Source organism: Corvus hawaiiensis, chromosome Z, assembly GCF_020740725.1.
Source record: "Corvus hawaiiensis isolate bCorHaw1 chromosome Z, bCorHaw1.pri.cur, whole genome shotgun sequence".
NCBI lineage: Eukaryota > Metazoa > Chordata > Aves > Passeriformes > Corvidae > Corvus > Corvus hawaiiensis.
This window is the reverse complement of record NC_063255.1, coordinates 43,255,149-43,271,240: the sequence shown is the minus strand read 5'-3', so window position 1 is coordinate 43,271,240 and position 16,092 is coordinate 43,255,149. Positions and strand designations below refer to the sequence as shown.

The 16,092-nt window shown below is 40.5% G+C and overlaps 1 protein-coding gene across 3 annotated transcripts in view; it reads right to left on the bottom strand.

Moving 5' to 3' along the window:
- Nucleotides 1-482: 482 nt before the first annotated feature.
- MEGF10 (multiple EGF like domains 10) overlaps nt 483-16,092 on the bottom strand; it is an 85,788-nt gene continuing 70,178 nt past the window's right edge. For all 3 annotated transcript variants that reach the window (XM_048292018.1, XM_048292019.1, XM_048292020.1), the window contains 9 exons: nt 14,449-14,577; nt 13,218-13,346; nt 11,259-11,387; nt 10,529-10,765; nt 9,470-9,597; nt 9,177-9,300; nt 7,354-7,398; nt 5,148-5,354; nt 483-4,247 (listed from right to left, as the gene is read on the bottom strand). In XM_048292018.1, coding sequence (XP_048147975.1) covers nt 4,084-4,247; nt 5,148-5,354; nt 7,354-7,398; nt 9,177-9,300; nt 9,470-9,597; nt 10,529-10,765; nt 11,259-11,387; nt 13,218-13,346; nt 14,449-14,577 — 1,292 coding nt within the window. In that variant the 3' untranslated portion in view covers nt 483-4,083. The remainder of the gene's footprint in view (nt 4,248-5,147; nt 5,355-7,353; nt 7,399-9,176; nt 9,301-9,469; nt 9,598-10,528; nt 10,766-11,258; nt 11,388-13,217; nt 13,347-14,448; nt 14,578-16,092) is intronic.

The window sequence follows — 16,092 nt, the reverse complement described above, 5'->3', positions numbered from 1 at the left end:
TGTATGTGGTTAATCACAATCACTCTTTCTTATTTTCTTCTCTTATTAATAAGATGGCTGCTTGAATGTAAAACAAGTCAATTATTTAGGATTAAGCCCTCTGTTTCAACAGCATTGAAGGAAGAGCAAGTTGTATTTCTCAGATTTGCATGGAAAAGCCTGGAAAGTACAACTATCCTTTTACAATAATGAATTGTTGCTTTTTTGATCTGAAACATTAGACCTCTATGATGGATTTTTCTGGTTTAGTATTATAATTAGTAGTAGTAATTTATTTTACTTTTCTTCCAATTATTAAACTGTTCTTATTTCAACCCATGGAATTCCCTTTTCTCTTCTCCTCCCTGGAGGAGTGAGTAATTGCCAGCTGGGGTTTAACCATGAGAGCAAAAATGACATTTGGTAAGTTTCCCATGCTATTTCAAGATCCCCCATAGGCAAATGAAAAACAAGGGGGAAAAAAAATCAAAGCACTTCCCATCTTTCATTAGAAACTTTATTGCATTAACCTACAGGTATGTGAAGTGAAGTGAAATACATGGTAGTGAGAGGGAGAATGATGAACATCAGTCATCTTTGGAAAATATATATGTTTTCACAACCAAACACTTTTGTTACAACTAAGAAAAAAAAAAAAGCCAGGCATACTTGATAGGTTTTCTTTAAAAATATAATACAATTCAGTCATATCAAAGTGAAGTCTTGTGGGCTAAAAAACTGAAAGAAGTTATGTTCAGTGCTCTAGCACTAGTATGAGTGTATCAAATGACAAGGTTTTCTCTACAGTAATTGATAAACACACACTCATTTGTTTTCAGTAATTTCAGATACTGTATATACAATCTTTAATATAAAGCATTTTTTGTCAAAACTAGCTCTGTATTCTTAGGTCTGGACTTTAGAGCTTCGGTGTAAGAATTACTATTTGGACACAGATAAGAAATTGGAGTTAGTGTACTTGAAAATCCAATGTATTTACAGAACACATTCCTTGCTTTTGATTTTATTTTATCCTAACTTCACTTCAATATGAACTTGCAGATTGTCTCAGCAGAAAGTGTGAGTACAATGAAATCTTCCTTCCCATAATCTGCATGTGCATCTCCAATTAAAGTTAATGGAAGTTCTCTGGGTAGATCAAGATAAGGACAGATTGGATGTGTAACAGTGTGGTGTGATTAAAAATCTTTGATATAGTAAAAAGCCATGAGGTTCATTATGCTTCTAAGTGGCCTGAATTAATGATGCCTACAGTATTTAAAGCCTAAAGTTTATACTCACTACTTTAAAGTCAGCTAATAGCTTTGTGCAGCCTTTTATTAAAATGGTGACACGTTGCTAGGGGAGAGCTACCTCCATTTTCAATGCTATATTTTGTCACTATTGTAATGTGAATATATAGAGGCAAGGCATGCCTTCCCATTCCTGTCTGTGGTGAAGCCAGTTCTCTGAGTGCTTCCTAAAATTGCTACATAACTGACCCATTCAGTCTCCTCCACCATACAGAATGCACTTCCAGAAGTATTTAAGTTGTGTGAAGATCACAGTGGGATCTACAAGAAGAGCTGTCTGGCAGTCACGAGGATTGAGCTGGGGATCTCTGAAGCTGAGAGCAGAGTGCACTCCAGGAAATCAGTGTTCTGAGCACCTTACCAAGAATCCTTCTCTGAAATAAATTCACAAGCCATTTGCTTGCCCTGTACGTGCTGCAGATCCAGCTCGGATTTACACAGACATTGCTACTGCTGACTACACAGCAGGAGTTTTACCCACATGCAGAAAGGCAGACCTCAGTAATGTATATATTTAGAGCACACACAATAAGCAAAATTATAGTAAACTCATCTACTTTCATGAATATTTGACTGAATGTATCACATGAGGATATGTGATACACTGGAAATTTAAAAAACCTCCCAACATTTGTTCAGCTCTTTACTTTTCCATGTTAAAAGAATTGTTTATATGATGAAGATAATTTACCTCATGGTCTTCAAAAAGAGCAAGAAGTTTTTGTGAGCTCCCAATTGTTAAATGCAGCTGTTTCTATTCATGGCTTTAGAGAAGAAAGGTTTTATTTTGAAGTCTGTTTCACACAATACAAAAAAGATGTATATACCAGTAGCTCTACATTTTATCTATATGCATACAAACCCAGGCAATACTTCATCTTAGACAGGGATTAAATGGCAACCAGCCTTTGAAATCTTCTAGCTAATTTCTGTACTTGCAAAATCCAAAGGTAATGGAATTCTTTATTCCAAGGATGTACAAGAAATGCCCGGGGAATTGCAGAACAGCCAGTATCCTTTCCCCATCCATCAGGGACACACCAACCCTCGGGACAAGGTGCTACAGAGGCACTGCCAGGTCATATTAAATGCTGGCAGATCACTCCTAAGTTCCTAAAAGTAACTTTCCACTCAAAGAGGATGTCTTTATAGCAACCATTTTACTCTTAGGTTGACGTGTTTGGGGAAAATCCTGTCCAATGGACGGATACCTTGGTGAATTTAATTTCCACCGAATCGTACAGTTCATAATAGACTATTTTGGAAAGAGTGAAAGCCTCTTTTGGAAAAAAAAAAGGCTCTTTTGGAGAGATGGTCTCCATCTGCATGGTCAACAGAGTCAGTTAAACTTTAAGGAGGAACTGTTTTTTACTTTTCTTCCACATTCTTGCTGTTCTCAACAAGAACACCTTGATTTTTTTTCCCCTGAATTAATGAATTAAGCTGAACTGTTATGTATTTTCCAATCACCTGTGACAGACATCAGTGTGACATGAATTCTTACTTTGATCCTCTTGCTCTGCCCAGAGGTCCCTTGAACTGGACAAAATAAAGGCCAGTTGGCAAAAATGCAAAAGAAATGGACACACACTAGAATAATTTTGCAGTTACAAGCTAGTTCACTAAAAACACAGACACACAGCGTAAAAATGGAGACAGAAGTTAATGAAGGTGGGGGGGGTACATGTGTCACATTATTAGCAATGCAAAAGACCAGCTTAAGCATGTGTTTCCCTACATCAACTATAAAAAAGAAAAGGTGCCTTTTTAGCAAGTATGCACAGAGTTTGCTTAGTTATTTCTAAGAAAAAAAAAGTCAGAACACTTTACTATCTTTACCCTATATTACAGGCATTATTACTACCTTTTTATAAAATGTAAACCCTTCCTTGCAGTTAAGATTTACAGAAGTCATCACCTTTGTCCACTCCTTACATAATCAGTCTATGGTGACAAAAATAAACTGATTCAATTTACAAATTTTTTTAAGTAATAACTGATATGTTGTGGATTATTAGTTTGTGTGTGGCAGAAACAGTGGTCAGAATTGCAACATAATGAAGCTGAACTGCAGCAAAATACTTATTGAAGACTGGTGCTGGGTCTGCAGTACTAAGATCTTGAAGCATCATGTAATATTGATGTATGCAATTACTTAATCTCCAGAACTATTCAAGCAAAGTACATCCACCACCCGCAATGGACAGCAGAGCTTGATGATGGAGTTCCCAAACAACTGCAATATTGTGCTTACTTATCCCCATCAGATCTTGTTTCTTATAATATGTCTTGACTAAAGATAAGAATGGAAGGTAAAATTTGGCAAGGCAGTTTTCCTTCTACTGGTGAATAACTGGTGAATCAGATCACCTGTACAAAGTGGTATTTGGTAAATTGCACTGTCCTGGGAGTATTACTACTCTGAAACACGACAGACATGAAGCCTATATTTGAAGTCGCTAAAATGTGATGTTATCAAGACTAATCTGCAAACTACTATTTTTTTTAAGCCAGTATATTACAGTATAAATGTGCTGCATACCTGTTTCTATAAAACTTACTGTCATGAAAAAAGAGAAGAATAATCAGGATCCCCAGAGTGTGGCATTTGTCCATCTGTCACTTGTATACGCAATACAGACCTTGTGCTGAGATTCTGCTTAAGGTACAGCAATTATCTGCTGGACAGATTAGGAGCCAAGATAGATGGTAAACTAGAGAGGAAGGAGCACGACCATGCCACTCTGCCCCTTGAGAGTCTCAGGGTTGTAGGCATCAGCTTCTTGTGGGGTCATTCGCTGCTGACCCCCTTTGTGGAGGGCGTGGGGCTCTCTCGGACGGGAAGCAGGTCGTAGTGGCACGGAATGTGGCTGTTTTTTGGGAGGTCATAGGGATCCTGGCCGAAGCGCCCGCCGCCGCTGCCGAACACGCCCTGGACAACGCTCACCGTGGGCTCTGCGAGGAGAGAGCACATGCACTCAACGTTAGGAGCAGCAAACAGAACAAAAACTCTGATACTTCATTGCAGTTTCTGCTTCAGAAAGATTCCTCATCATGCTGAGTCCTGAAATGCAGGTTTAGAAACACAGGGCGATATTTTGGCTTCACACTTGCGGCAGGGCCCTGCCATGAGTTTCTTTACTGACAGAACCAAGTGGACCAGCATCTCTTCTTTATATGTGGGCAAATAAAAAATAAGAAAGGTTGAATTTGGGGTGTTCAATCAAGCTTTTTTTAACAGTCCTGAAAAGCACAATGATGGATTTCAGAGTGATCTCTAATTGCAGACAGGAAAGGAAAATATATCCTGTGACACTGGACACAATTTATTACAGCCCAGAGATGATCAGGATAGCTACCGCTCCACAAGACCCCAAAGTTTTCTGTAACTAAAGAAATACAGTAACTAGGTAGGGCCCATATTACTGGAATACTATGTCTGTGGGTGAAGATGCCATTTTATTCTGATGAAGAGAAGGAAACAGAACTTTTCTATCCCTCTCATACACTTAGGCCAGCTGCATTTAGTCTAACCTAGAGCTGAACTATATTGCAATCAAATGCTAAGCTTATCTTATGTTGTTGTTTAAAGCAAGGCTTTCAGACGAGGGAAATTCAGAGGTACCTGAAGGTTACAGAACAGAGCTGAAGGTACTGCAAACCCTGTTTGTGTGAATTACACCAAAAGAGTAATAAGGTGGTTGTTACGGCTTTTGAGCAGAACACAGAGTCTGAACACATAATTTTGTTTTTCCAGTGATTTTCACGTTTTTTTGATTAAACTGAATCAAAGAATAAAAAGCCCAGTGCTCTTTGTTCTCAACCCCAGCATCTAGGGGTAGATTTTGTACCTACCAACTTCATACACGTTCTTGTTGGCTGTGGCAGAGCCGGCGATCTCGGCATAGGGAGAGTCGCGACGCGCTGGGGACTTCATTTCCACGTAGCCACATTCTGAACTCTTTGGCACCAGAGCTGGTGGGTCTTTGATAGTAGCATAGGGGTTCTCAGAGCTGCTCAGTGAGCAGTTACTTAAATTGTATTCTGAGTTCTTCACCAGATCTACAAAAAGAAAAATGTGTTACTGTCTCACGCATGCTACATGTTATGGACGTTGCTACCAGAAAAAAGGTGTTCTTTAATGCCAAGTTTTAAAAAGTCACACAGAAATAAATATTTAAATGGAAATCAGTCCTAACACTTCAGAATTATTTACAACAATCAATGAAAGCATCTCAACATCTATGCTCTTTAATGGACTTGATCTTGCCACCAGCAAATTACTGATGCAAAGGTTGAGCATCTTCAGTTCTGGTTAAAATGCCACTAGCATTATATAAAGATAATCTGTAGACTCAGTTTTTAACGTGCACTTCTGCTCCTCCAAGTGCTGAACTCAGGACACTGTTAGAATAACTGATCTGAGACTGTTCCCAAGAGCAGTCTGGGCAAATGGCAGCATGATTTCTAGGGATGGCTTGGATGGTGCAAAGTTTGGGTATGCAGCCACACTAAAATAACCAGCTGCTTCTAAGTTTCTGTAAGGCACACGTGGGAGAACTGGAAAGGAAATATCAGGTGGCTTGTGATGTCAGGATTTAACTGAAGGATGAATAATTGGCTTCAGAGATGTGTTTGTTCGTGCTGGGAAGTCATTTTGTGGTGCTTGTGGTACTTTGTTCTCAGTGTTGCTTCGTGATATATTGTGTTACTTAAACTGAGACTTCCTTAGCTCATTCCTGTCTCCATATCCAACGTGAGACTGACCTTGGTGGATCTGTCAGTGGATGGGTGCTCATGATTTTGTGACTTAATTGAACTGGGTTTTTTCTAATCATAGAATTGTAGAATCATTTAGGTGATAAAAGACCTTTCAGATCATTGAGTCCAACCATTTATTTGACACCAAATCCAACACTTCACCATGTTCCTAAGTGCCAAATCTTCACATCTTTTAAATCCCCCTGGGGATGGTGACTCCACCGTTTCCCTGGGCAGCCTGTACCAATGCTTGACAACCCTTTCAGTGAAGAAATTTTTCCTGATATCCAATGCCTCAATGCCTGTCTTGTTGTGAGGGGCCCAGAGTTGCCCCCAGGATCTGAGGTGTGGTCTCAGCACAGGGGATGGTCACTGCCCTGGTCCTGCTGCTGCCACACCATGGCTGGGACAGCGCAGGGGCTATTGGCCTTCTTGGCCACCTGGGCACCCCTGGGCTGTGTCCAGCTGCTGTCACCAGCACCCCCAGGGCCTTTCCCAGCTTTCCAGCCCCTCTGCCCCAGCCTGGAGCTGCAGGGGATTGGTGTGAGCTAAGGGCAGGAAAAACCAGGTGTAATAAATCACTCTGTCAGTTTAATTGTCCCCTATTACACACAAGGGGACAAACCAGCTGCTTTCTGTCTGTGTATTTAACTCATTATCCATATGGACTTTGCTACACCTTTTCCATTGTGTGGATATCCAGGCACCCTTGGCATGCCCTAATCAGGTACCACACAAACAGTGACACGCACCGGGGTGGTACACTGTAAAGTCTTATGAGAAAACTGGGTAATTCAGATGATCAAAATATCAGATTGCTGCCCTGAATTTCCAAAGCTTTTCATTCCTGCTTGTGTCTCTGTATTTCGATATGCTTTCCAAGGGCCTGCAGTGAATGTGGTGAAGGTTTGTGGTCATGTAGACCATGCCAGCTGCAACTGGAATTGCCTCTCTTTTAAAGCCTTTCAGCAGAGGCAGCATGTGTCCTCCTAACATCTGCTGCAGTCTAGAATTGAGCTGTGTTGTGACTCAAGCATGACAAAACATTAGATCTGTGTGACATACAAGGGACTCAAAATGACTTGGTTTGTTGTTTTTGTGGGGGTTTTTTGTCCTCCCTTCAAAAAAGAAAAAAATCCCACACCAGCAAACAAACCAATCATGCACTGGTTCAGTGTCTAGGAAAAATTTAGTCCAGGATTATTCCTATATTCTCTTCACCCAGAAACCAAAGGTAGTTTAGAAGAGTAAAAGGAATGCCTATGTCATTTCATCTAAATGCATCAGAAAACAACCTCACCTTTCAGGGACTTCCCTACATATCCCCTGTCAAGTCCAAAAGCACCTGAGGAAAAAATGATACAAAAACCAGAGTAGTTTTAAAATCAAAGAAAACAAAAGTGATTAGACAACAGATTCTAAGTGTTTAAAAATTGCCTTGGGACTCATTCCTGCCTTAGCTGAACAAGTCTCTCATGAGCACTGTGGAACTTCCCAGGATGGGGGTACAGAAGCACTTGTTACTATTTGCTTTGCACATTTTCCAGGGAAGGTGGGTCATAAGGGACCATTAAATTATCAAGTCTGACCTCACATAACCCCAGTTACTCACTCTTGAATAAGCCTAGTAAGTTGGATTAAGCCTATTTTTTTTGTCCGGATAAGCCTATCTACCAGAAAGGCATCCCACCTTGACCTGAGAATCTCAGGGTGTGCAGAGTTCACTCCAGTTCTCGATGCTTTGCTTCCAAATTTAATCACTCCCAAATCAGGGTCACGCTGTTCCAGTCCCAGTGTCCTGAACACCTTGCACCTCAGTCTACATCTCTGCAATTCCCTGTTACTCACACATTTCTCTCAGTAAATGTAAACAGCAGTGCATGACTACTGTCTTCAAAGACCTGGCACTTCCCTGGTTACAGATCTGTTCAAATAGCTTTGATTGATATTGTGGAGAGCTGATTTTTTAATTAGGCTGTACTGTAGTACTATGCTGGAAGCATTATAAAAGCCTAAAATTATTTTATCTATGCACTATCTAAACAAAATTCATAGTTTTCAAGAGGGAAGTGATATTATTTAAGGAGACCCAAAGATAATTAATTTTATTCCTACCCCATCTTTATTTATTAGATCTCATGTCAGCTGTTCTGTTGTTTTTACCAGTTTAATTCTCAGGCCAGCAGCCTCAGGTTAGGCAAGTAATTCTGATCTGATTATATTAACTGATCTTCTAGGAAAACAGACATAATACCAGCATTCATCCAGTCCTCTGGAACCTCCCTGTTGCTCAGGATCTCCTGCCTTGGGTTAACCACAGCAAGTGTCTCTGAGGAGCATTTTGTGTGAGTACAAGAAAATATAAAGCTGAATATTGAGCATTATGACTGAAACCATTTCCTGCAAAAAAAACCCCAAACAAACCCCAAAGCAAACACAACAGATCTGAACCTGATTTGTGGTTTGACCAAGGTTGGGAAAGAGCAGGAAAAAACATAATGCTGCATACTGTTGTTCTGAATCCCAGAGTCTGATATATGTTAAGTACCAGAAATGAAGGTAATTAAATTTTCTGAATTACACCTGCCACAGTGGTCAGTACAATCCAGCCTTTTTGGAATGCATGAGAGTGGAAAAGGATGAAAAGGCAGCGTAAGAGCAGGATACAGCAACTCTCACAACTTCTTGGGAATTTTTCTTCTTGCAGACAATCCTCTGTCTTTAAGCAAACAGGAGGCTTAGCTGGGAAGATCTAGTACTTACATCTGAAGTGGCTCAGATAATGAAAATATACTTTTTAAACCACTGATTGCATTTTGTGGTGATTTCAAAAAAGACTATATGCGACCTTTCACTTATTTAGTAAGAATTTGTAATTTTGTCCAAGCAGACCCTTACGGTATGAAACCCATTGTTTTATGAAACTAAGCAATAAGCAAATCTTTTAATAAAAATAGTATGACATATTTTACACATCATGTCTGCACTGGGCATCAAACTGTTCCACCATTCCTCGCATGGGGTCACTTTTTTATCTCTTCCTGCCTTAAGGGATGCATCCCACACAGAATGAATAACATTCACATTCTCTTCTGGTTTTTGTTTTGTTTTGGTTTTTTTTACCGAGCTCATTGAGGTAGCCACCGTGTTTCCAGTCTGCTGGGAGTGTTCCTGTGTAGTCCATGACAGCACTTCGTTTTCCAGGCTCCATATTTTTCAGGTTCACAAACAGCTGACTGGTTTTTGCCTATTTCAAAGAAAGATACAGAATAAAATAAAAATGAAACTGGTGGGAAGCTGCTGATTTTCCAGGTGACAATCAGGAAGAGCAAAAATAAGCCAAACAGGAGAGATGAGGGAACAAAGTATAATAAATTAAAGACTGACAGAGAAGTTTCCATGTTTTTCTGCTTTACCTTTGCCAAGGTCAGTCTCTCCATGTTGGTGACATGAGGTGGGCTAGAGCACTGGGTCAGAGTATGGTAACTAGGGTTAGAGAAATAGTGGCTGTTGACATTTCCACCATTGGTATGAGGGATGGTTTCTGAAAAGAAAAAGGAAGGGAAATGAACAACTGAAAATAATATGGCATTTCTTTCTTAAGGTATGCTTTTGACAGTGCTGTACTGATTTCAGAATCTGACCTAGAGTTTCTTAAAGAAACCCCAACAAACACAAAACTAAGTATCTTTTTTATTCATTCAAAGAAATGAGAGATAAGGGGCAGTAAGTGACAAGTCGTGTCCTCACTTTCAGCAAGGAGCACTCACAAGTGCAACCTGCTAGCTTCTCTCTCTGCTGTGCTCCCTTGCTCTGTTCTTCTTGTCTATTCATCATTATTGTCACTTGTACCATCAAATCTGCACCAACATCTTCTGGTGCTTCAAGAACACCGGGACTTCTGCTGATTTGCTTTTTCTTCACTCTGACAAGTGCTCCTGCTGCCTCCTTCAGCTGCTGCTTTCCTTAAGAGTGGTGTTCAGAAGGCACCATTGCCTGAAGTTCCACGTACCCACTGAATCCCAACTCAGAGGCACTTCAATAGATCAAAAACTCCTGTTTGTTTCATTGCTCCTTCCCTTAATTAGTTGCAAACCTTTTGCTGTCTGTTTCGCTGCGGAATCTTGCCACAGATAGTGTGAAATCCTGATTTTCTACACTCTTTCTGTATTCAAGCTGTTGGCACTGAATTTAAAGTCCCTTGTAGGAACCAGATTTTGCCACACTCCAACTGTATATAAAAGCAGGCGCAGAGGAATAGAAATGTCCATGTTTAATGCAGAAAAAACATTTGAGGGTGCAAAATGTTGCACAGTAAAGTGAGGTATGTGCAGTATTTTCCTTACAATTAACACGTTTTTCCAGGCTGAGACACCAAAAGCAGAATTATGTGAATTCAAGCCCCATTAGGGGCAGATCTGAGCACAAAGCCAAGAGATGGAGGAAAAAAAAAATCTGTTCTAAACGTCACTTACCTGAAATGGTGTAATCTGCATTGATGACCCTCATAGCAGGGGTGTAGGTCACCGTGGGCATGTGTGTCTCCTTCCCTTTCTGCTTCTGCCTGTAAATGATGAACAGCACCAGCAGGAAAAGCACAACCAGGACAAGAATGATGATGCCTGCTATGGCTCCTATCTGGTAGGAGTCAGCAGGGAGGGCAGTGCTGGTACGGCTGAGACTGTTCAGGTTTCCCACTATGATTACACCGGCTGGAATGGAAGAAGAAATGAAAGTAAGTGGCATAAATCAAGAGGGGTCACGTGTCAGGAGCAGGAGACAAAATCTCACTTCTAAATCTAACTGTATTTAATAATGCCAGAATAGAACTCTGTCAGAAACCAACCCTAACCTTAAGGAAAAACACTCAGAATGTTCCCAGAAAGAGGTATTTTCATTAATCTGAAAAAGCAGGAATGTTCCCTGGGCAAAAACATGGGGCAGATAAAGCCTATGCTCCATCAGCAGCTTTCAGCAGCACAACCCTGTATTTCATGCAATCTTCACTTGAGTACTTTGCTCCAATTAATTATCACTGAGGCATCTAATTTAAAGCCTACAAAACCTACATAAATTACCAGAGTGGGCTACTTAAATGCACTTGTCAGATTTATTTACTGAATGATACAGGGATGGGTGTTTAACTGGTGCATCCAGCCTCTGTGTGAAACCATTACAGTTAATTTTATTGCGTCTGGGCTTTACCTTGATCACACCTGGCCCCTTTCCAGCCTGGGCTGCAGTAACAGGTCCCCGTGATGTGGTCACAGGTGGAGTTGTTCAGACAGTCACAGATCTGGCGGCATCCATACCCGTATGTGCCCTGGGGACATTCTGCACAGAATAAAAACAAGCAAAAACTCATTAAAAGCTTTGGAGTTACAGGTCTGCAGCACCACATGAGTCTAACCCCACACATTCCTGTCCCTGGTCAGCAGATGGCAATGTGTTGTCAGAATCAGATCTCTCCTGGAAGGGCTCCTAAGAGGACCCCTCAGTGTGCAGGAGAGAGAGAAATTGTATTTAGATGTATATTCATCCTTTACCTGCAATGTTGCTGATGCTCAGGTGGTGCAGTGAGGGATCAAGCGGGGAAAAAAAGAAGGCAAAAAAGAGAAAAAGGATAGAAGGCAGTGAAGAAATGGGCAAGGTGTGAGTAAAGAGCCAGAAGACTCAGATGCCAGTGCATGAAAAGTCCACGTGATCATGCACGTGGAGCCAGACACCTGGATGGAGTCCTGTGGTGTGACAGATGTGCTGATGTAAAACAGCAAGAGGAAAGGGCCATAACAGTGAGTCTAAAATGCACCACACATTTATAGAGAAATAAAACTGCTGCCCATAGTATGCTCTGGTACTATAATGTATACACTGAGAAACTACCAACAGGAGAAAAATGCTAAATTATGGAGAATAAGGTAATTGGGAGAGTTGTACTTAATTATTTTTCTCCCTGAATGACTTGAATACAACGCTTAATTACCAATCAAAGTGTCTCCTACCTCATGTAAGTATGCTGGTGGAGAATTATCCTACACTGATGAGAATTATTTCTTTCATACTGCCACCTCTTGGTACTGTGTGGCCCGTCACATTATAGTAGTTCTGATGGTTTCAGCAAACGCGGTATTTCTTCACCTTTTGTGACTCAATTTCCTGAAACTTCTCAAGAGTTCTGCAACTATATTTACTTCTTTTTGTCTTTTTAAAAGAATTTAACTCATCTTTCATGCATTCCTAATTTGGAATAATTTACAAAATAAAGTAACACACTGGGTGCCAGAGAATGTTCTTGCAGTCTTGACAATTCCCAACTCAAGTGAAAAACTTCATGTTTATGTACCTCCTCCTTCTCTTGATTATGCTCAACAAAACAAGATTATAAATACTGAAGTAAATGGGTGGGCAAAACCTATTATGTCATAATACATTTCAGCATTTTAAGATCTAAATTAGAATTAATACCAAAACATTTAGCTTAACGTTGTTAAATCATTATTATCAACTTGTAGGATAAAATACAAAATCTGTAACAGAGTTAGATTTGCCAAATTATTCAAAGTGATGTTTTGACATCAAGAGACTATCTTAAAAAGTCATCTCTTCCTGAACATCATTGATGTTTTGAGGAGAAACACAGATGTCATGAGAATGCACAAATTTGGGAGCACAGCTTCGTAAAGTCAGCAAAGGTTGGACAAACAGTCCTGTGCTCACGAGCCTGATTATTCTTTCAAGGCTGTAGAACATTACACCACCAGTGATGTCAGTGGTGTTATCCCTGACCTTCCTGAGGAGAGAACCACACACATATGAAAACAAAACGCCACCTACAACGGTTTTACAATCCAGCTGTGCTGTAAAACCACACTGCGAAGATTGATTTCATCCAGCACTGGTGAGTTAGTCCTTATCTCTAGTTTTCCAGCTATTAGCTGTCACTGTGGTTTATGCTAATGGACACATTTTGTTGCTTTCACAGGATGCTAATGACAATTCCTTGGATTCATTTTGTTGCTTTTACATGACGGAGTAATTGGGTGTTCCTTTAGCGTTACAACCAAACGCAGTGCAAAGAAACAGCCACCAGCTCCTGAAGCTCTCTGCCCATCAGTACTCCCTGTGCCCCCACAGGCTGTGTCCCAAGGCAGAGGGGGTGCTCACTGTGCTCGCAGTGCCGCCCCATGAAGCCCGTCCGGCACGTGCACTGCCCGCTGATGTGGTCGCAGTCGGCTCCGTTCTGGCACTGGCAGATCAAGGCACAGTCCTTCCCAAAAAACCCCAGGGGACACCCTGCAATACAAGCAAAGGGAAGGGGAGAGAGGGGTGAAACAGCTGCTCTGGGAGTGGAACATTCTGGTTCAGCGCGGGACTCACTCCTGCAGCTCCAGAAATGGAGTGTTCTCGTGGCACAAGGGACCAAGACCTGCCTGGTCTGAAGGGGTTTCAAACACACATCAGGCAAAAATGGGGTTGGGAAATGGTGCTGGCAGCAGAGGTTCTGAAAAGACAGCAGGGACAGCTCCTTGAAGAAACGGGCTTCAAAAGAGATTTGAGGGAGGAGGAAGAGAGCAATCTGGGAGTCTGTCCATTAGTCAGTGAACCTCTGGACATATTTCCTTCATAGTTTTTGCTGAAGCATTAAAAAATCCAAAATAACAACATATTGTACCTGAGCTACTCACAAAGAAACCATTTCAGTATGAAGAAGACACACCACTGCAAAGAGATCATTATTCACCAGCAGGAAGCAAAAAACCCCTGATAGCTGACAGCTGAACCAGCATAGTTAATGTCTCCCAGAACTGCATCCATATGGTCCTATGATGTATCTGTTATTTCTTGCCACTGTGACATTACTCATTTGAAACAGGAGTTCTGATTTTATGCAAAACATGTATTTGAACAATGAATGCAAAACACAGTCAGCAGTCCTATATTTCTTGAGGTGAAATACAGGGGCTGAGGCCAGGATCACAGTCAGCGAGGCAACCTGAACTGAAGGTAAACCAAACTGAAGGTGTAATATGGCAGAGATAAGAAGCCAACTTTATTAATATTTATTTCTAACAAATGTTTATTTCTCAAACTTCGTATGAAGTCTGGCCAGCATGTAATGACGGCCCCATACCTACACCCAGTCACTGCACAGCTGTTTTGCTGTAACAAAAAGCTCTTGGGGAAAAAAACCCCAAAACAGTATTAATGTATTATTAAAGGCAGAAAATTCCAGAAGAAATTATGATGTTACAGTCTAATGAAGTCGTCTTTCAAGGTTCTAAAGGAAACAGCTTCTGTATCAGTATTTGAATTACAGATGCTGAGCTCCAAGCCGTTCTGGAGGATAATTCTGTCACTGGTGTTCAGACGAAGAAGGAGCACAAAATCCACTTACTCTGTGTGCAGTAAAGGCCAGTCCAACCCGGGGTGCACTTGCACTCCCCATCGTAGGCACTGCAGAAAGCTCCATTGTGGCAGTTGCACGTGTGGATGCAGTTTGGTCCCCAGTGGGAAGGTGGGCAAGCTGGAACAATCCAGAGCAATTAATTAACCTCAAATGACAAAGGTTCCTTGATGCACATGAATGGAGCTGCTTCCATTCACACATGAGCACTGCTTTGTTTGGTGTTTGCTGTTTTTCTCCCAAGTGCATGTTTTGGGCTGCTCTATTCTGAGTAAACAGTCTCAGATTTATTCATTTATTTCAGCTAAGGCATCATTTTACTTCAGGTAAAAAGCGACGAAAAATATTAAATGTGTGAAAAATGCATACTTGATACTCAGTAAGTAGGACACTCATAGCAGCTTTCTCGGAGAAAGCCATTAGGTTTCCTTTCCTCATTTATTTTTTAATCTGCAAACAGTCAAGGGGACACAGCTTTTAAATCTCAAAACTGAAGGAAAACAGAGAATGTGAAAATCCTGTATAGCCTAGAGCTTTAGACCCAGTACTAAGTTTGCTTCTCCTGCTTCCACTGCTAAATTCTATGTGTTTGCCTAAATGTGGTGAAGATAATCAAGTCTGTACCTTAATCTGGTTAACTCAGTTACTTCCATGGGTCCAATAATCAGTATAATATTTCTAAACCCCAAGTAATTATCCACAGAATGGAGATTATTTTGCTCGCAATCACGTCGACTCATTATGAGACAGAATTTACTGGCTGCTTTGGAAATGTCATGATGGATGAATCTGATGCTATGTGCTGCCACTAGAACTGCAAAGTGGTTCCAAAATACTAATTACTATTCAGAGACAGCAAAAGATAATTTTCTTCATGGTAGAATATCACTAAGTGAAGAGGGTTCTCTAAGAACAGACCCTTTCTGTTGAGTAGGATTCTCATCCTGAGGGGTTTTTTTTCTTTAGTAAAGAAAGCAGTACTTTAAGTAGTACTGAGTATTTTAAAAATAAGTAGTAAAATAAATAGCTCTTTAGTACTTTAAAAATAGTTTTATGGAAGTGCAGTGTCAGTATTTCACAGGAGAGAAGAAACTGGTCAGACACTGAAGCCTTGCTTTTATTTCTGTGTAAATTTAAAAGGCTGGTAACTCCTTACTGTTTTGTACTGCTTTGATTGCCTGAGACCAATAAAATTCTTGAAACCTTTAAACATTTGCATAATGATTCATGTATATGTGGGCTGTATTTTTCCAAAGTATCATCTTTTTTCCCAAATTTCAGTTCCTTAAGAACTGTATTACCATGTATTGAAAAAAAGCACTAAGTTTGGGTTTTTGTTACTTTCACTTGTGCCTTGTAATAATTTTTTATTAGTGTTTTGTGTTTGAAACTAGTGGTCAGCTAAGAAGGAATGAAAATCACATAAAGGCAAAAGGTTAGAAGTTTAAAAAAGGTCGCTGGTTCTGAAAGAAATTAATGGAATCATTATTTTCCATGTGAACGAAAGGCCTTTATACAAAGCAAATAAACTTCCTCTGTTATGGTCCGTGAGCACAGCCTCAATAAACACTTCCATTCATATTGCTGGCACCATTTTCTTGATATTGATTCAGTGAGTAAGTCCCTCCTCCTCCT